Source organism: Pleurodeles waltl, chromosome 2_2 (assembly GCF_031143425.1).
Source record: "Pleurodeles waltl isolate 20211129_DDA chromosome 2_2, aPleWal1.hap1.20221129, whole genome shotgun sequence".
NCBI classification, from domain to species: Eukaryota; Metazoa; Chordata; class Amphibia; order Caudata; family Salamandridae; genus Pleurodeles; species Pleurodeles waltl.
In genome coordinates this window covers 257,066,868-257,088,696 of record NC_090439.1, presented here as the reverse complement: position 1 = coordinate 257,088,696, position 21,829 = coordinate 257,066,868, and the positions used below count along the sequence as shown (strand labels likewise).

At 43.8% G+C, this 21,829-nt stretch overlaps 1 protein-coding gene across 1 annotated transcript in view; it reads right to left on the bottom strand.

Moving 5' to 3' along the window:
* Positions 1–21,829, bottom strand: part of ADCY2 (adenylate cyclase 2) — a 4,811,883-nt gene that overhangs the window by 1,532,622 nt on the left and 3,257,432 nt on the right. The window contains exons 8-9 of the mRNA XM_069219709.1: positions 6,280–6,438; positions 4,810–4,942 (exon numbers count right to left, since the gene is read on the bottom strand). Of these exons, the coding sequence (XP_069075810.1) occupies positions 4,810–4,942; positions 6,280–6,438 (292 nt within the window). The remainder of the gene's footprint in view (positions 1–4,809; positions 4,943–6,279; positions 6,439–21,829) is intronic.

Here is a 21,829-nt window from a genome sequence, read left to right as displayed (position 1 = left end):
CATGCCAGGATAGGGGATGCAGGTCCCTGAACCTGTGTAGACTTGATTATGCAAGGAGGGAACCATCTGTGCCCTTCAAAGCACTTCCAGAGGCTCTGGGAGGAAACCCCTCTCATGCCTATAACACCTATTTCCAAAGGAAGACGGTGTAACACCCCTGTCCCAAAGGAAATGCATTGTTCTGCCTTCCTGGGATTGGGCTGCCCAAGCCTGAGGAGGGCAGAAGCCTGTCTGTGAGGTGGCAGCAGCTGGGGCTGCAGTGAAAGCCTCAGACGACTGGCATGGCAGTACTGGGGGTCCATAGTGGAGCCCCCAGCATGCATGGAATTGGTCCCCCAATGCCAGAATCAGATTTGGGGTACAATTTCCAGTTCCTAGACACCTCACATGGCCATATCCAGAGTTACCACTGTGAAGCTACATATATGTATTGACCTAAATGTAGTTCACATTTATAATGTCGTCCCCGAACTCACAAAGTCTTGGAAAATGGGCCTGGACAGCGTGGGGGCACCTCTGCTAGTGCAGGGGTGCCCTCACACACAGGTACTATGTACCTAGCCTTCAGGGTCTGAAGGTTAGACATATAGGTGACTTATAAGTTACCTAATGCAGTGAAAATGGCTGTGAAATAGTGTGTGCACTCTTCCACTCAGGCTGCAGTGGCAGTCCTGAAGGAGTGTTTGTATGAGCTCCTTCTGGGTGGCATAAGACATGCTGCAGCCCATAAGAATGTCCTGCTACCCCAGTGCCCTGGGTACCTAGGTACCATGTAGTAGGGACTTATAAAGGGGTTCCAGTGTGCCAATCTGAATTGGAATATGTAGTCACTAAACTATAGTGACAAAGTTGGTAAACAGAGGGAGCATAAGCACTGGAGTTCTGGTTAGCAGAACCTCAGTGACACAGTCAAGCATACTGACAACGCACATAGGCCACAATCTATGATCACTGGGATTCTGGCTTGCAGGATCCCAGTGAGACAGAAAAAACACACTGAAAAATAAGTCTCAAACTATGAGCACTGTGGTCCTGGCTAGCAGGATCCCAGTGAGACAGTAAAAACACACTGACAAACAGACCAAAAATGGGGGTAACCATGCTAGAAAGAGGCTACTTTCTCACAACATTACACAAATAGAAAATCGTTTTTTTAGATCAGACAGATGATAGGAGAAAGGCATAAAAGGAGAAACTAAAGAAGGGTTTGGAGAAAAGGACACTTAGAAATGATTATGAATTTAGAGAAATAAAAACACAAGGAAGGTTAGCTTTGGATACGCAACATGTAGGAAAGCTGTGTATACATAGGACAAAATCTAGAACTGATATGTTGTTTGTGGGAATGAGTGAATGTAGACATGTGTTTTTGTTTCAGAGTAAATGAACGTTCATGTTGAATGGACAGGATGTAGCAGTTCCTGGAGTTTATTACATCTGTGGGCCCAATGGCTATTACCGTCTTCCAAGAGGATGGTAGGACATATGTTATTCAGGGATAGTTGTCCCAGAGATATTTCAATTTGAGGACTTGAAAAGGTTACCGAAAATGACTGAGTTACATCACATTAAACTAAAGAGTATCTTTCTAGAATAGTTGGAGACATATTTGGAGCGATAGTTCCTTCAGTGGGAGTTATTCTGAATTCTATAAAAATTTGAAAGTTGTCTACTATTGTGGATAACATGTGGACAAATTTTTCAGGAGCCACGATCCTATTGGATACAGAAATGGCTGTGATAGGATCTATGACTCTTCAGAACCGTCTTGCGTCACATATTTGTTTGTTGATTCGAAGCATTGTACATATATTCCTGATTATAGCAAAGAAATGAGAAGCTTACTTAGTAATCTGACTAATAATAGTGCTGATTTGAAAGAGATGAACGATCCAGGGCCCATATATTTTTGCTTTTTGATGCAAAACTGCGCAAACGCAGTTTTCCATCAAAAAGTATAGCGCTGGCTTGCGTCATTCCATAGCACTAGCTGGGGGACAAATTTATGGAATGTCGCAAGCCGACGCAAAGTGTGGGCTAGCATAAAAAAAATGACGTTAGCCATGTGGGGGTGGCGGTATGAGAGAAGGAGGTTTTGCACAAAAAATGACGTTAGGCTGGTTAGAGGCAAAAAAAATACCTTAACCAACCTAGCATCATTTTATGATGTAAAACCATCCATTCCACATGACTCCTGTCTTAGAAAAGACAGTAGTCCTGTCCACCACCCCGGTGGCCACCCCAGGGTACCAGTGTCTCCTGGACATGGCCTTTGCACCCTGGGCCATGCAGGGGTGCCCATGTTGGGCCCTTTATGGCACTTTCATTCAAAAATAAAAATACTTACCTATACTTACCCTACTTACGAGGGATAGGGTCTCCCATCCTCCGGTGTCCCACTGGTGTAGGTGGGGGTGTCCCTGGGGCTTGAGGAGGGCACCTGTGGATCCATTTCATTGTGTTCAACCATGGAAATGGTTCCATAGGTCCCCTAACGCCTGGTCTGACCCAGGCATTAAATAATGGTGCAAAGCAAGCTTTGCACCATTATTTAGACCCCACCCGTGTATCATTTTAGCATGGAGGATGATTACGGGGCTATGGGGTTAGCACCATTTTTTAGATGGGAACGCCTACCTTGATTCTCATTGATGCAAGGTAGGTTCATGCATCAAAAAAATGGTGCAAACTCCAATATTTTTACGTTAGACGAGTCTAACATCAAAATATAAATATGGAGTTAGTTTTGTGCCGAATTTGCATAAAAGAATTATGCAAATTCAGCTCAAATGGAATATAAATATACCCCCAGGTGTTTCGTAAAAAGTTGGCAAAGGATTTGCTTCAGTGGGAAATTGGCTCAGCAACACTGGGAAAGGGATAATATTGAAAATAATACAAGTGATATTGATTATTGTAATTTGCATAATTGAAGCATGGGGAATATGTAAATTGTTCACTTGATTAAATCAAAGAAAATGAAAAATGATCTGAGGAGGGAAGAAATTAAAATGGAAAAATTGTTTAGGGAAAATTCCAAGAGGTAACGAAAATGTTAAAGAGATTGGCTTGACAAATTTTAGCTGAGCGAACAAGTGTGATGACATATGTAGTCATCAGAGGAGGGATTGTATTCTGAATGTTAAATCTGCCCAGAAAATGAATCAATATAGATAAATAGCACACAACTTTGAAAATGTGCCTACTTCAATGACCGTCAATAATCACCAAGTGTCCTTATTAACTGCTTATTAATGTGAAATGTTGTGTTAATGTAGTAGTACATCATTTAAATGGTCATCTATTATGTATTTGCTTTATTAATCCTCGGCCTTAAATTAACGAGGTCTTGGGCCTAGCTGCACGGCCTCATGTCAAGTTGCATTCCTTAAAATGGCTGCGTAGAGAAATAGATTTGTAATTTTCCACCGTGTTGACCAAATGCTAGTAGCTAAAAAAAATTCCCATGAGAACTGCTTGCTACAATACGTTGCACTAGCTATTAATACTTTGTAGAAGATTCGGAGATCATCCAAAATGAACTGCAATGGTTGTGTAAAATGAATTGGTGGCACATAATATACAACTGGACCTTAATGGAATAACACTGCAAGGAATTTATTTTATCCTACACTGAAAGCTAGGAAGAAATTGGTGAATTTTCAATTGGTAAATGTCAGCTCAATTACCACAATTAGACTCTGTTATAATTTTCTTTCATGTTTTACGAGTTTATCATAGATAAATTACAATTTGATGGGACAGAACATAGTCCCAGAGTTTGCAAAAAAGTAGCTAACATTTGCAAACTGCGGAAGTTTTGAACTTGTAAGGGCACACTGTACTGGTGCTTTGCAGGGTATGGTAGCCTACATGCATGATTGCCTGTTGTGGTCAATGTTTGAGGCAACATCAGGGAAATCTAATGATAAATCTGGCCCACAAAACCACAAACAGGTCCACAAACAGGCAGAAAACAAGTGGTGTAACAAAACTTGAAGGGGCTCCTTGCAAAGTAGACGGAGGGCCCCCCCTCCCTGGCCCAGCACCTACCACTGTTGCTGAGGGGGGGTCCCTGGAGCTGCCCCCACCATCCACCACCACAGGAACTGCAGGGGCTTATGTTATGGCACTAAGAAAAACAGCCCCCACCCACACACACACACACTGACTTTTCGGTCTGGATTTGCTAGATTGCTCTATAGGCCAGTCCTGACATACGTATTTGGAATCTCAGCAAATAAATGAATATCAGTTGAAACTTATCATCTATGACTTATAGTTTGGGAATCTCAAGTCAAGGGCACTGAGTTATTAAAGATTACACAACGAAATAGTTGGTGTGGTTATATTGTTGGAACACCTTAGCAAAGAGAAGCTGGTGGAGTGTGTTTAGAAATTTAAGAAACACATTTGAACATGAATGTGGATTATGGAATAGCAAATGTGTTGTGGCCGTAATGATTGGCAGATTCAAATTGTTAATAAAATGATGTGGTACTGAGTGGCTGCATAAAACGTTATGAAGAAGAGATGAGTAAAAGCTCAATGCTATAGAAGTACGTTGAGCCATTACGGGGGTCATTTCTATTTAACTCTATCTTTCTGGCTCTAGAACACATACTTTATTTCTTCTCACTGATACTTTTTAAAATTTTGCAATATGGCGAATCGTCTTGATTAAAGGCAGTTGGCTCAGAAATTTGCATTCCTGACCTACAGTCTTATTTCCTGTATTACAATTGCATTACATTGTTGCTGCAAAAAAATTAACTTAGAATACTATCTCTTTAACTGTATGTTACTCACCTTGGGATTGATAACAAGATATGTTATCACGCCGTGCTCCTTCAAATATGGATCTCTTATTGAACCGTCTCCAGCCTCTACTTTGTAAGCACCATCCAAGTTTTCCAAGGTGACAGAACTAATATGAACTCGACTAAAAATTGGAAACAAAATCAGATTAAGTATACAATATTGCAATCCAAGCATTTAATTGATACAATATGAGATGGACAAACAAAAGCTGAATCTTCTGTATAATTTCACTTGTTAATATTTTTCTATTACTCTAAAAGATATTAGTCACTACAAACGTTATTATTTTTAAGGCGACTGACCAGTCACACATCAGTGTGAAACTGACTTCAGCTTTCTTTGTTTACAGAAAGACACTCAACAGCCCATGCATGGCGTCATATCTTTGACAAGCTATCACCCACCTGGTACTGAGAGGATCCAATACCTCTGTTCATCTTTAGTATTTGACCTTTAGCAAAGGTCAATTACTGTGGGTGATCTTTAAGAGTCCAGTTTCATCATTCTGCAAATTGCAATATTCATTCCGAACCCTTTTCTAGAAAAAGTAAGTAGGGTAGAACACTGCTCATGTACAGCATGAACGGTCCTTCTCACTGGGGCAATATATCAGATAAGGCTCAGGTGTGACTGGTTTTAGATATGTTATTTTTACATCTGAAGTCCTGTGTTGCAACACAACAGGGGAATATCAGCGGCATGTAACTATCGCACGCTCATTTTGGAAAACGGTATGCACTGTGAATGTGGATGTAATCAACCCACAACCGTGCCCCTTTTCTGCACAAATTTGCAAATACTGGACTATGGGTACTGGTGGAAATTGTTGATGCAAGGCCACAATTGTGTCTTGCTAATTATTATTAGCCAATAGTTAGGGGTCGCTATTTTGATAATCCATTCATTGCATTTAAATGTATCCTAATGAATAATCAGTTACTAAAAAAGTGAGATCACTTTTTGGTTAATGCTATGCACATTATCAGAATGTTCATGTTATTTTAAATACCTACACTTTTATAATTGGTGAACCTCAGCTCGCTGCCTTTGAGAGTACACAAAACACAATTATTTGTGCAAATTAATCGCATTTTAAATACAACGTTAAAAAAAAAGAATTGTTTTCGACAAATTATATAACTGACAAAACTGAGGTTCATTCTGGAACAAACATGATAAGCGTAAGGAAAGGTACCATTCCTACACACCTGTTCAGAATTTAAGGGTCTCATTTAAGAGCAGGAAACAACGGATTTTACTAAGAGCTCTAAAATTATACGAACCACCTATTCATTGTAACGGGATAAATTCAATGATTTCAGCATTTTTATTGATAGGAGTCCTACTGTACAAGAGGTGCCAGCCATCTCAAAGAATTTTCTACTTAATTCAAAAGCTGTTATACATAAGATTAAAACAATTGTAGGCGCTGATGGTGAAGTAATATAATTGTCTTACCCTGGTACTCCACCTGCTTCCATGTGGTTTGCTAAAGTCACGTCATGCGACCAGACATCATATTGCCATTTCTGCAGCCCAATAACACCACAAAGCACATTCCCAGAATGCACTCCTACACGCATGTTAATGTCAACGCCGGTGGCATCTCTTACTTTCCTGCAATAAGGAAACATTCCGTTAGAATAATCTAGAAATCGGACGTAAATATTACACGATTAAGAGGTCAGATTATTTCAGGAAATATATTTCAATTTTTTCCCTGCATACAATTATCATACATTGAAAATAATTATCAGTAACACTCACCATACAGATTGTAAACTTTAAAAATGTTGTTTGAGGTGACTGGCCCCACTAAGTGAAAAACAGAGAATATGATGGGCCAAATTCACAAAAAATGTAGAAGTGTTTTCGGAGATACACACTTTCGCTTGAATGCACTTTTACATTTTTTTTAGAATTCTTAAAACGTTTTAGGGAATACGCCTAAAAAGCTGCTCCTGATACAACTTTTCATGTGTGCTCAACTTCTCAGGTGTACGCGTGGAAAAATCTTGTGACTTTTTCAGGTTTAGGCACTTCTTCAATGTGGATATGAAACACACTGCGGAATTGCACAGAAGTTTTGTGCAATTTTGTCATTTTTTCTATTTTCTTCTCTACTGAAAACATATTTCCCCATGGAGAAAATAGACTCCTTCTTCTACACTCCCATGAAATCTGGGCGCCTTCCACTTCCCTTTCCAACGAGAAAGGAGAGTTAATACACGATTTTGAAGAGGAAAATCTCTGATCATTTCCATTGTCAGAACGTGAAAGAGAAAGGAATGTAGTTTAATTTATATCATTTTGTATCAGTATCCGTTTTCTACATTATTTTGCTCCAACACAGGGACTGTTTGCATCTTTTAGCTTATGGAAAGACATACTACAGGTGTTTCTCACTCCTCGCAGTTGTTGCCTAGGCTTCGGAGCATTTTCAAGGCTTAAATATTAGTTAACTTTATTTTTACGTGTGGTGCTTATTTTATAATTTGTATTACATTTCTTCAGATCTATTTGTTCATTGTCAATTATGATAGCCTATTTCGGGCTTTTATACTAGCATTCCAGGACCACATCATTTTGTGAAAATATTTAAAACTTCAGAACTTTACAAGAAGTACAATATACAATGTGCACATTTTGTGAAGCATAGCAACAACATAATAAAACGAGATGCAATTCATTGTAGAAATGCTGTGAACAGATCTTGGATAACTCCAGGTTTTAAATTATGTAAACTGAGCAGGTTTTGAGAGTTGAAAAGGAACATTAAAATTATTCATTATGACTTTTGTACCTTGGTAGGTCTGCAACTAAACAAGGTATTCTACAACGTGTACACAACCAGGTAAAGGGAAAACTCTGTTCTTATGACAAGACTTCCCTCATATTATTAGTTAAATTGATCAGTCTGAGTTACTTTAGTAGTATTACTTTTAAGAGTGTGTTCACATGCGCTAGTCACATTATGAAATAATAAATTAGCCATTCATCAGCAGACAACACACAGTAGTGCCCTAATGATGTAGACCATAGTAGATGAGGCAATAAAAGAAAAACATGAAATATCCTTCAAAAAGGTAGCACATGGTTTACGCCAGTCAAGTATACCCTTCAACTGAGAACACACATAGACATATTTTCCCATTGTAACATCAAATGTACTGGTGTACCTGGAATGGTGCAATGGTGAAAAGACATGCTCCCTCATCAGCAAAAGGTACGACTTTTTGAAACATATAAAGCCATATAAGCGCCTACAACATGCAGTCCAATAATTTCAGTCTTCTAAATTTTACAGGTTTGAGCGCAGGGACATAATCAGAGCCACGATTACTTCTCTTGCATGAGATACCAAAAAGCAACAAATATTTTCATGCATTGAGGATTTTGTGGGGAATATTTGTTTTACAACTACAAAGCTTATTTGGGAATCCTATCTGCTAGCAATCGAACATTTGTTAAATTGTATTCCTTTGCCATGGCCCTCCTCATAGAAAATTTGAGCTACTTGCTCCTGTTACATTGGGTGAGTTTTGCCTGGTCCTTGTCAGTGTCACTTCATGTTGAAATGTTGAAGCAGACCTGCTGCTAGGCAAGCTTTATAATTACTCCAAAAAGTGCTGTTTCCTTCCTTTTTTAATTTAGTATCGGTAACTATGCATGGATCCTTGTTAGAAATTGGGTCTCTAGTTGGCAGAGGTATACACCCTTGTCCAAGTATGGACCACAATCCTAGTCAGGGTAAGTCAAACACAATCCAAATTATCCTGACCCCACCCTCTGGTAGCTTGGCACTGAGCAGTCAGACTTAACTTAGAAAGCAATGTGTAAAGTATTTGTGCAATAAATCATACAGTAACACAGTGAAAACAACACACAAGTTTAGAAAACTAGATAATATTTATTTGAATAAAATAAGGTCAAAACGACAAAGATCCAATAAGCACAAGTTGAAATATCACTTTTGAAGGTTCAAAAGAGTCTTAATCCTTAGAAATAGACTGCAGAGGAGGAGATGCGTGGAAAATAGGGTGCTGTGTCAAATTTTTCAGTGTGACACAGACGATGTGTCGGTTCTTTCCACACTGCAAGGGGTTTGCAGCCAGTGCTGCAGGCCCACTTGTAGCATTTCATTTACAGGCCCTGGGAATATGTAGGCAAATATTTATCCTTTTTTTAGCGCCACATTTGTGCCGCTTTTTGACGCAAAAGCGGCACAAACTTATAAAATACAATTATATTTTGTAAGTTTGCACTGCCTTTGCCTCAAAAAATTACGCAAAGACGATGCTAAGAAAGAATAAATATGGGCCGTAGTGCACTTTACTAGCGACTTATAAATAAATCATATATGCCAATTGGGGATGAACCAATGTTACCATGTTTAAGGGAGTAAGCATATGCACTTTGGCACTGGCTGGCAATGGTACAGTGCGCAGAGTCCTAAAATGAGCAAAAACAGTGTCAGAAAAGTGGAGGGAAGCAGGCAAAAAGTTAGGGGATGACCACTCTAAGGCTGTCAGGTCTAACAATCCTGAATTCCATTAGTGTTTGATCTAGTCTGCATCATAGTATTTTTGTAAAAAAGATAAACCTGATTTGTCCCCAGACTCCTGTAGACCAAGCCATTGTTGTGTACAGGTAACTAAGGGCCACATGTACGCACGTTTTGCAACTCGCAAATCGGTCGCAGCGCTATTTGAGACCGTGCAAAATGGTATGTACAAATGCCATTTCAGAGTCCTAAATAGCGATGCAACCAATTACCAAATCGGAAACATTTGCGACTGCATTTTGCGACTCGTAAACCGAATGTACATGGCAGTCGCAAATAGGCCATTTTGCACACCCAGATTAGCACTGATTCCAAACAGGTGGAAAGCAGAACCAAAGTATAAAAGCAGACCCAGAAGGCATATGGGTTTTTCAAAATGGCTGCACTCTATGTGATTGCCTGGAGGGGGCGAGTCCAGGCAGCCCAACAGAGGAGGTGGAGACAGGAGAGGATATACAGAACCAGGCAGACCATATTTCAACAGACTGAGGAGAAAATATATGAGAAATATAGACTGAGCAGCACAGTCATCTTAGAGATGATTGAACTGCTGAAACCTCAGCTAGAAAGCCAAACCCTGTGCAGCTGCTCCATCCCCACACATGTGCAAGTGCTTTGCTCACTGCACCTCTTGGTCTCGGGTAGCTACCAGGGGGTGATTGCTGCTGCTAGTGGGGAGTCCCAAAGTGCCCAGTAATGATTCTTTAGATGGTTCCTAGATGCTATACTCGCACACATGTCCAGATACATTTACCTTCCCAGGAATGCGGAGGAAATACACAACACCAAATTGAACTTCTACAGAATTGCAAACTTTTCCCATGTAATAGGGTGTGTGGACGGGACACATATACCCATATGTCCCCCTGCAAATCTGGAATATGTGTTCCGCAATATGAAATGTACTCACTCACTCAACATCCAGGAGGTATGTGATGCCCATAATGTCATAACCGAGATAGTGGCAAAATTTCCAAGGAGCATGATGCGCGAATTTTCAGGCACAGTGGGATACACCAACGCTTAGAACGTGGGGAGTTTGATGATGGATATTTATTATGTACTGTGTAGTACCCACCAATGTCATAAATACGTGTCACTGCATAACCATGTGAAGCCATGCTCCTATCTTCTGTTTTGTTACACAGGTGACAGTGCATATGCTCTGACGCCACGGATACTCACCCCATACCTAACACCTACTAATCGGAATGAAAGGCGCTACAACATTGGACATCAGTGCACCAGAAACGTCATTGAAAGGACCTTTGGCATGTTTAAATCATGTTTTAGATGCCTGCACAAAAGTGGAGGTGCACTCCAGTATGCCCCAGAGACAGCATACAACATTGTGGCCACATGTGCCATCCTACACAACATAGCAACCAGGCGTGGGCTACATCTCACGCTAGATGACACAGATTCTGAGGATGAGGCGCAGGAGCCACCACTACGACAGCCTGGGGATGGTAGCATTGCACAGGAGGGCAGACGGGATCACATAGCAACTCATTACTTTGGCAGGTAAGTGCCAACCGTAACAGCACTCACAAATGTAAGACAAGCACAGCCAGGTTGTGAAAAACAAAAATATCTTTTAATGTCAGGAGTGCATTATGTAAATGGTGGCTTATACTAAGCAGTAAACAATTATTTTGTAACAAAACCTAACACATTCCACTCATGTGCCTTAGGATAAACCTAGTGACAAAACATCACACCCTCTTACAGATACGACCACCATGGCCTGTGCCTGGTTGGTCCACAGCTGTCTGGTGGGCACTGCTACTATGCAGGTTTGGGGCATCTGAGGCAGAAATGCTGCTCACAATCGATAAGTGCTCACTGTCCTGATGGGTGTCACCAGTGCCTTTTGCTGCCTGCGAGGTATGAATAAAGTCCACAGCAGCAGTAATGCGGCCTAGTCCCCTTGCCACAGCTCCAGCAAAATGTCCTAGTTCAACCTGGAGCATGACAGTGTGTCTTGACAGGCATGTGGTTGTGGTGGCTAGACCGCCAATGGACAGACTGAGCTGGTCTAACCGTGCAGCTGTGTTGCGCTATTGTGTCTTACATGGGCCCGATCTGCCACCATTTCTTTACATAGGTCAGTGATGGCAGTGGTGAGGTTCACCATGTTGGTGTTCATGGTGGATAATTGTGTTTCAACATTCCCAAATCCCTGTGTGAGAGTCTGTTGGATTCAATGTAGATTCTGGTTCACCAACCACATGTGTTTGTTTTGCAGGTGGTGACTGCTGAGTAGGGATGCCTCCAGTCCCAGGAATAGTTGTGTACTGGCATCCTCCTCACCTGGATCATGTGTAAGACAATGCCTTCTATGCCCACACCCTGCTGATCTCAGTTGCTGGGTCTCACCCATCTGTGGCTCATGAGTCAAGTTTACTGGCCCATTGTCCACATCTGTGTCCTCTGTTGTTTCACATGCATGCAAAACAATTGGTGGTGTGTTGCACACCTCTGCAGGGATGCTAACTGCCTTGTCTGCTGCCATGGTGGCATCGTCACCTGCCTCCACACTGGGGTCATCTGTGGATACCTGAGGGAGACCTGTGGGGCACAGTGGATACTCTGTCAGTGCCTTTCAGATGTGTGGCTTATCAAAATAAATATTCATAAAAATGTGGACTACTGTACTACATTACCCATAATGCTCTGAACTTGAGGTGGACATATAGGCATGGAACTATTTGGATGATGCATGCTTTTGCGAACTGTGGTTGTGTGAATGGTGCTTTGAAAAGTGTGAATAAGTGAGATGTGCTACTTACTTTTGGAGGTTCCAGGTGCTGAACTACCCAGGTCCCCAGTTCCAACAACAGCCTCTAGCTCCAGTGTGGTCTCCACCATGCTCTCAATTGCTGTGGTTGGTGGTACTGTGGATGATTCCACACCTGTTCCATGCGCCTCCTTCATCCGCTCTGCAACCCTTTCCTTGGTTCTTGACCTGAGGTCATCCCATCTTTTGCGCACTTCCTCGATGGAGCAGTGACTGACTCCAATGGCAGTGATCTTACTTTGTATGTTCGGCCCGATTTTCGTTTTTTGTGAGTCAGGGACACTCATTGCTGCCTTCCCAAACATGACCTCATGGTGTAGGCAGCACTCCTCAGTGAGGACCTCCAACTCTTTGTCTGAGAATTGTAGCTTTCTCTTCCTCCCTGAAGTATTTGCCTTGTTTGTTTGGCTTGCCATGGCTTCAGTTGCTCCTCTCAGCTGGGTGTGCCTCTGCTGTATGTCCTGGCTAGACTCCTCCCACTTCCATGGGAGGCACTTCCTGGTTCTGAGGTCATCATCCAGCACCAGGAAGTGTTATTTCTCTGTTCCTTTCGCACCCGTTCGCTAATTGCGTCTCAGTCACAATTTGCGATTCCAGGTCCAAATTCCGATTCGGTTACACCCCCCATGTGCAATTTATGTAATCACAATTTGCGATGCGACTCGGCACCGAATCGCAAAACTGGTCTGCTATTTGTTCGTACATTCTGATTTGCGAGCCGGTAATTGTGATTCGCATGGAATAGCAATTTCCGACTCGCATATTTTTATCTTCGTACATGTGGCCCTATATCTCTACTTGCATGATGGTGAATCGCCTGGCTAAAGCCATTGTCTCTCTTGTCTCTCCATGGTACTGCCAGTTTATTTTGGGAAGAGGCACTGTTGATGATAACAACTCTGTTGCTGGACTGATAGATCAGACTGAGTCAGAATAACTACCACTGACTCTTGTGGTACTTAGTGCCAAAAAGGCCTTTACTAAGGGAGAATCTCCATTTCACACATCTGTGAGGAGGTGTCAAACCCCCTTTCAGAGGGCCATGAGGCAAGGAGGGGTTACTGGACTCTATGTGGTGGTGGTGACCTTTTACTCCTGCTGTCTCGGAGCATTGACAATAAAGATCACATATATCAATATAAAACATTCAGTTAATAAAATAAAATCTAAAAACTTTAAAATATCTTTGTAAATTATATATAAAACATGCACAATTGATAACAGCTGCATAAATAGATTAGCACATTCTAAGGGATGCAAAGTGAAGTGAGTACAGCGGATTTTGTACCACACATACAACTGTGCTACAACAGTGCTACAGATCATTGGATGGGGGGTGCACAATTGTTTTTCTAATTCTCCAAATTGACATCCAATATTGAGCAAGTGTGCAAACTATCAGATGTCTGGATTCAGATTTCATAATCCTTCAGCGGCCTTTTGTTCTCTGACACACAGATTGTAGTACCATGGAAGTATCAAGATTTTCCTACTTCTCTGATAGGCCAAACAAAAGAAAAGAACATGCTCAAACATCTCTTTAGGACTGCCACAAGATGGGCACCAGAAGTCCTCTGCCCTAGTGCCACACGCCCATTTGGTGGTAAAGGAATAAATGGCCAAAGTCCCACAGCGGAACTGGAAACACAGCCTTCTGACTAATGCTGGCTCTATTTCACCCCGAAATTGCTCTCTAAGAAAGGAGTCTTTTACTGTTAGGGAAGCATCAGTTAGAGAACCAAGCTTTATCTGGGAGTATATTTTTTCATCTTTATGTTGCCAGTAGTTGGACTTAATGAGCATAATAGAGATTACACTAGCCTTCTATGGATTGCTACAGAGACTCTCTGAACCAATCAGGGCTGCTTGTACATATCACATCCGGGGAATGTTGCACAAACCAGGTATAAGCAATATTTCTTCTAGACCCTGGTGGTAGGGGCACAATTCAGGAGTGCCCCAGATTCTTTTCCAATAAAGGATGGGTCTTAGTCCGATCTTCTCGAAAATGGGTCTAAGGGCCAGATGTAGGAAGCCTTTTGCGCTTCGCAAACGGCAAAAAATGCAGTTTGCGAGGCGCAAAAGGCTTAACGCGATGCACAACCTCAAATTGCGAGTCGGTACCGACTCGCAATTTGAGGCTGCGACTCGCAAATAGGAAGGGGTGTTCCCTTCCTATTTGCGACCGCATCGCCATGCAGAGTTGGTTTGTGACCGCGAATGCGGTCGCAAACCAACTCGCAGTTACCATCCACTTGAAGTGGATGGTAACTCATTCGCCAAAGGGAAGGGGTCCCCATGGGACCCCTTCCCCTTTGTAAATGCCCCAAAAAATATTTTTTCAGAGGAGGCAGTGGTCCTATGGACCACTGCCTACTCTGAAAAAACCGAAACCAAATGGTTTTGGAATTTTTTCATTTTGCAGCTCGTTTTCCTTTAAGGAAAACGGGCTGCAAAAACAACAAAAAAACTGCTTTATTTAAAAGCAGTCAAGGACATGTGGTCTGCTGTCTCCAGCAGGCCACCATCCCTGTGAGTGCCTAGACTCGCTATCGGGTCGCAAATTGCGACCCACCTCATTAATATTCATGAGGTGGGTCCTTGCAACCCCATAGCGAGTCGCAGAAGGTGTCTGAGACACCTTTCTGCATTACATTTTGCGAGTTGCAATTTGCGAGTCGCTATGACTCGAAAATTGCAAGTCGCAAAATTAAACTTACCTACATCTGGCCCCTAGTAACAGTTTTCCAAACAATGAACACTTGCTCAATAGTGCTTGTGCATTCTCGGAAACCTGTTTACGAAGGAATGAGAATTTCATTTGTGGTCGACCACTTCTGGAGTCTGTCCAGAATTATCCTACAAAACAATTTTTGGGAGCTATCTATAAGGTTTACGGGTCTGTAGTATGAAGGTGAGTCTCAGGAACCCTTTTTAAAGATGGGAATGTGCCCCTGCCCAGTTTGGAGGAATGGGGCCTCTCTCATTACGGCATTAAAGATGACTGAAAAGTAGGAACATCAGATGTTGACTTCATCCAAGAACAAGTCTCAAGGTATCTTATCTAGCCCTGGGGCTTTGGGAGTGATAATTCTCTTATTAGCAACTTCGAGGGGTGTAAAAGCCAGGCCCTCATTTTCAGCCACAGGAATCTTAGACCTGTGCAACATCAACAAGGAGCGGGAGGGCTGGGCCACTCTGTCTTCACATGGAAGCCAACCTGCCATTAGACCTGCCTGATCACTGCAGTGATCCACCAGGTATCCAGGCAGAGAATGAACACTAGAAAAGTAGGCAGCCCAATCCCTAGTTTGGATTTTGTTCTCATTTTGTCAGAAGCCATCTTCACTTCCGGTAGAGACTGTGTTCCAGATGGATCGGGGGTCCTTTCTACTAGCGGCAGCTAGCAGACCCTCCTGTTTCTCTTGATCCCAGCTTCGTTTTGCCTCCATGATGTTTTTTCTATAGGCCTTCCTGGAGTCTTGGATCTGCAATCTGTGAAGCTTTTTTATTGAACTGACCAGGGCTATCCTAGTACCTCTGCATTGTCTGTTGTACCATGAGGGAGGGCTCATCCTTTTAGCTACCCGCCTATTCTCCGTATAAAAAAGAATCCTTAGTTTATGTAAGAGCTGGTTGTGTACCATGCATTCTCCTTCCAGAGACTCCTGTAGACTCCCTTCTCAGATCAGTTGACATTATACCCTACTTCTGTTTGCTACGAGCCTATAAATCTCCCCAATAGACTTCTGGGAGTACTTTAAGGTGCGCCATTGGACTCTATGCTTACTATTGGTCAATATAAACCTTCTATTATGTGGTTCTGTACAGCTTTTACAGTTAAGGCAGAATGATAACCCAATGACTAGGACAAGAGCATTGTTGTTGGTATTGTGTTGTGGTGTTATGATCAAGCAGGACCATAACCTTACGTCAAACAGTATATAGTCAATGAGGCTTGTGTTGTTAATGCAGTTGAATTTTTGACTGCCGTCTTTGTCAGCATTGGGCACTTTTTAGGTGTATAGGTAGGGCCTCAGTTTTACCCCCCCCCACAGGTCTACAATAAACATTGTATATGTAATAAACTAGTGGTCAATCTGACACATAAAATGTCCAGAGAGCCTGACTCAATCTCCATGATAGCACAGGCTAAGTTGGTCGTAACCCAAAATGTGACTCATGCAGATGGTCTGCCCTTCCTACATGATACGACCACCTGTTGGAAATTTACCAAACCTGAATGAAAGAGAGATTTTAAAGACCATGGGCCTGATTTAGATCTCGGCAGAGGGGTTACTCCATTCCAATGGTGATGGATAGCCCTTCTGCCAAAATCTAAATACCATTCTTTTCTATGTTATTTAGATTTCAGCTGATGGGCTATCCATTACCGTTAAGATGGAGTAACCAGGGGTGGCTCCTTCGCAATGGCGAAGGAGCGTTGCCCCTCTGGGTAAGCCAGGAGCTGAAAGATAAAACAATACTTCATTGTTGTTTTATCTTTCAGCTGCTGGCTCAGCCTTCATCAAGTGCAGGGAGGCGTGGGGCTGAGACACAGGAGACGGTAGAAGGGAGGGGGAGTGGGATCTGGCCCATATGTATACTTCAATTGCACTGAATTTGCGTAATTTTTTGTTTTTACCCAAATTCGGCGCAAACCTAACTACATTTTCATATTTTGATGTTAAACATGTATAACGACAAAATATAGGAGTTTGCACCATTTTTTGGATGCGTGCACCTACCTTGCGTCAATGAGATGCACGGTAGGCGTTCCCATCTAGCCCCATATTCATCCCCCGTGCTAAAATGACGCACGGGTAGGAGGAGTGGCTAAATAATGGTGCAAAGCTTGCTTTGCACCATTATTTAGCGCCTGGGTCAGACCAGGCGTTAGGGGAGTTGTGGACCCATTTCCATGGTTAAATACAATGGAATGGTCCACAGGTGCCCTGCCCAAGCCCAAGGAACAACACCACCAGAGGGACATCGGAGGATGGGGAACCCCATCCCAGGTAAGTAGGGTAAGTATTTTTTTATTTTATTTTTTGCCATCAGGGGCCCCAACTTGGGGCCCCCTGCATGCACAGGGTGCAATGGCCATGCCCAGGGGACACTTGTCCCCTGTGCTGGCCATTGGGATGGTAGGCATGACTCCTGTCATTCCTGACAGGAGTCATGATTTTGGTGGTTGTGCACCAGGAAATAGCACTAGTCTGGTTAGAGGCATTTTTTTTTTGCCTCTATCCCGGCTAACATCATTTTTTGATGCACAACCCCCTCCTTCCTTACTGGCATCCCCACCCGGCTAGTGTCTTTTTTAATGATGCTAGCCCAAGTTTAGCATTGGCTTGTGCCATTCTTTTAATATGGTGGCCGGCTGTTGCAGTGGAATGGCGCAAGCCGGCGCTATACTTTTTGCCGCAAAACTGCATTTGCGTAGTTTTGCGCAAAAAGTTTATATCCGGGCCTTAGTGCTCATGTGTGTTTGTCCAGCTGTCTCAAGGTGACCAAACACACATGTGCACTTAGGTTTTTCCAACCCGACTGTGCTACACAGGAGAAACTCCACAGACTCCCAAATAGTGCCTGAGTGGCAGAACAAGCTGCTCAGACCAATCCTGATGCTGGTTTCATGCTAGGTTTAGCATGACAGCAGTGCTAGGATTGCTGGGGAGCATGTGCTAGTGTCCCAGTAAATGCTGGGACACCAGAAGAAAAGCAGAGGAGCAACGCGGCAGGCGGCAACAGGAACAGGTACATTTTTGTAAAAAAATGTATATTCCCCCCATCCTTCCCCTTGAGATTTGCAGTGACCGTCGCTGGGAGTAACTCCTCTGCAGAGATCTAAATCAGGCCCCATGTTTCTTGAAAGAGGCAGCGATCAAACTAGTCTATGAATCTGGTGAGGTGGAAGCAGGAACTCCATCAATCAGTGCAGCCAGAATTGACTCAGAACTTTCCTCTACTTAAGAGATCTGGGAATGTATTGTACCATCCTTAAGCACACTGAATGGTTTATTAGTTTCTGAACAGGCAATAAGTTCCTCAGATTCAATTTGCCTACTAGAATTGCTGTGTATACGCTGGTCCATCCCTGGAGGGAGTGGAGAATGGCCAATATTGGCAGATAAAGACACATAAGCAGTACCATAAGCCACTGGATTAACCAACCCTTGGCGGTTAGTGCTGGATTGTCATTGCGTGCCAACACCACTTTTTGCGGTGCTCTGCTACCTCCCCTTGTGGCTCACCTGAACAGTGCCTAAAGGGCCAGCCCCAACTAGGCTGTCAATGTGGGATACAGGCTGGGGGCCAATATCAAGGCAATCTATGCCTCAGAGGATATCATAGCGATTGGAACTTTTGAATTGAAAAGGTATCACTGTTATGCCTATGATTAGCTTGGACAGGAGGTGGAAGGTTACCAGTCCTGAGCTTCTGGCTGCTTACCACTGGCTGGGATTGAGCACAAGTCTTGTAAAAATATTCTAGGGGCATTAATCAGGTTACTTCTTGCTGTTGGTCCAAAGAGTAGGCTCTGTGCCAGCAGGGGAGAGCTAAAGTTGGCAATAACACAAACAGCCTCCCCTGGGCCCCCTGGCCCAATCCAGCCTACCAAGCAGATCAGCAATATATGATTTGCCAAAGAAAGGGGAAGTCCCTATGGTGGGCAAGCCAGTCCAATGGTTTGCTATATAGCTCCGCATGTGTCTCCCTCTGGCCAGTGCATAGGAATCACCACATACAGGCTTGAGGTCGGAGGGAGACTAACCCCTGGTGGACAGTGGATTTGAAGGAGGCTGCTGAATCTTTGTTCAGAATTGGTAGGGGCACCAGAAGAATACGTCTCTTCAATGTGGGGGAGGTGCTCATTAGAGAAAGTGAGAGAAGGTGTGGAGGAGGTTGTAACTTTCTTGCTCAGGATTCAGTGTGAATGGGTCAGGGCAAGACTGGTCAAAGAAACTGCAGTTGTTAGCGTACGTCACAGATTGTTTGAAGAATTACGTAGCCCAGTACCAAGGGCCTGTGATACTCTAGGAGCCCAGCGGTTAGGCAAAATCGATGGAACTACTGATGGATCCGGTACAGCCGGTACAGACTTCAAACCAGGAAATTTGTTCATGATAGCTTCTGTTGGACCTGGCCCTTTTACAGGGTCATTCCCCAGACTTTTTGCTTTTGCTTTTGCCTCCTTATTTTTCTGACCTTTGTTGGATGACGTTTTGACTCTGAGCACTTTTTCACTGCTAACCAGTGTTAAAGTGTATGTGCCCTCTCTTACAAATTTGGTATGATTGGATTCTACCTGATTGGCATATTTAATTTACCTATAAGTCCCTTGTAAAGTGGTATCCCTATACCCAGGGCCTGTAAATTGAATGCTACTAGTGGGCCTGCAGCGCTGCTTGAGCCACCCACTGAAGTAGCCTGTCAAACCTATCAAAGGCCTGCTAGCACAGAGCCTGTGTGCGCAGTTTCCTGCCACAGGGACCTGGCATCTAAATTTACTTGCCAGGCCCAGAACTCCCCTTTTACTACATGTAAGTCACCCCTAAGGTACGCCCTAGCTAGCCCTTTGGGCAGGGTGCCATCTATGTAGAAGGCAGGACATGTGCCATGTTGCGAGGCCTGTCCTGGTAGTGACAAACAGCCTAACTTGGTGTCTCACTACTGTGAGTGATGCCCTCTCATAGGATTGCTTTGGAAATGCCCTGCCTCATGTGTAAGGGGTATTGTCTGATTTATGAGGGGTAGCATAGGCATGTTTGGTATGGTTGTGACAGTGGTAAGAAATGCTGCTTACTGGCGTAGGCGTATTTTTTATTACTATCACAGAAATGCCACTTCTAGAAAGTGCGCATTTATCTGTGCTTATAACTTTGGTGTTTTGCAGCTTGTCTCCAATCAACGTCTGGGCAGACTGACTGTTGGGGCTTTGTGCATACTTCTCAGACAGCCTGAACACAGGGAGGGTGGAGGTGACACAGAGGTGCATCTACATATTGTAAAGCCTTCCTGGGTTGAGAGAAGGGAGAGGCGGGGCACACATGCATTTGTAAAGACTGTGCCCTGGCCTCACACAATAGGGTCGTTAACCCCCCACTGATGTTTGGAGCCTGTACTGAAAGGAGAGAGGGGGCAGTCCCAGAACCAGTTGTAACTGGCTGGAACCTCCTCTCCCTACCATTGAAAAACACTGTAAGAACTGAATATGAGTACAGGGGAATTTTCCCCACAATTTGAACATTCTTGGAACTGGAAACTGGACACAGAACGCTGATGAATGGACTCACCAGGAAACCACCTTGGACTGCTGCTGTAGTGCTGACCTGTGACCTGCCTGGTCACTAGGAGGAACTGCCACCATCTGCATCCCTTGTGCTGGTCTGTAGTTGGGCCCTCCAGCCCTGTGCTTCCTTTGACTCTTGATTGCTCCCAGGGGCAGGGTGCTGATCTCTCCAGTGTTTGCTTAAGCGCTTTGGGAAAAGAGCTCTTCTCTTAAAGTTGCTGGAAACGATCACCGCCGCAGCCCAGGCTGCAAGTTGCCTTTAGCCGTGTAAAAAGCGCTGTGCTCTGCTCCCCGAGATCACTGCTGCAACCCGGGCTTTCGATTTGATTTCAGCGCCGGGTCCGCGCTGTTTCTAGTGCCCCTGATGCACATTAACAAAAGAATCCCCCGAGGCACCTCCTGCTTCCGGGAGCGCCCCCGGGGCACCAGCCACCTTCAATTTCAGAGGAAGCCTCCCGGCGGCTCGGGAGAGGCTTCCCTCACTCGCGCACCACATCGGGTGCGGGCGAGTGTTTCCTCGGGCCCCCGGAGGCACCCGAGAGTCATTCCTCATGGAAGGCAGGACTCGGGGAAGGCGCAGGGAGCGCCCCTTTCCCCGGTCGCTGCGCCAGGAGCGGGACGCTCCTTTCCTTTTACGGGGGCATTTCTTTCGAGAAGAATCAAGAAGGGAGACCTGGACGGAGGTCCCCTTCCACTTTGGCCCCAGCATTGTTTAGTGGGCCGCGCCCAGCCCCCACCCCATGGACAGGGTGTGCGGAGGCCGAGGTAGGCCCCCACCCCGAACGGAGGCCCCCGGAGGGGCCCGTTTATGAGGAGAGGGTGCCAACTGCCCCTCTTCACTCCAAAACCTTGTGTGGCCCCTGTTTTGCGCGCCGGAGCGCCCGGGGCCCCCTACACTCCCCTTTAGGCACTGGAAGAGCCCAAATCAACTGGAAACAGGTACTCTGTAGGAAACTAGGCTCTAGGAGCCTAATACAGACTTATAAATGTTTTAGGTTTCCTCCTTGTTTACTGCTGTTACATATGTGTGCTAATGTTCCTTCCTGGGCATGTTTAGCTGATATGTATTTATATGACTTGTGGTATCTTCTCTAATATTCCTTGGATGGGTATTTAGGAATTGTTCATGACAAGTGCATATATCTTTTACTCTAATTCCTGACTACTGCTTATGTTGCAGAATCCTGAGTACTTACGTGTTCTAATGTGACAACTGCATATTCTTGCAGAGTATTAGTAACTTGTGTAACATTCTGACAACTGCTAAGGTAGCAGGGTATTATTTACATGTAATGTTGGTCTAATTATGTTTTGTGCAATTCAGATTATTTTTACAAAGCTCAGCGTT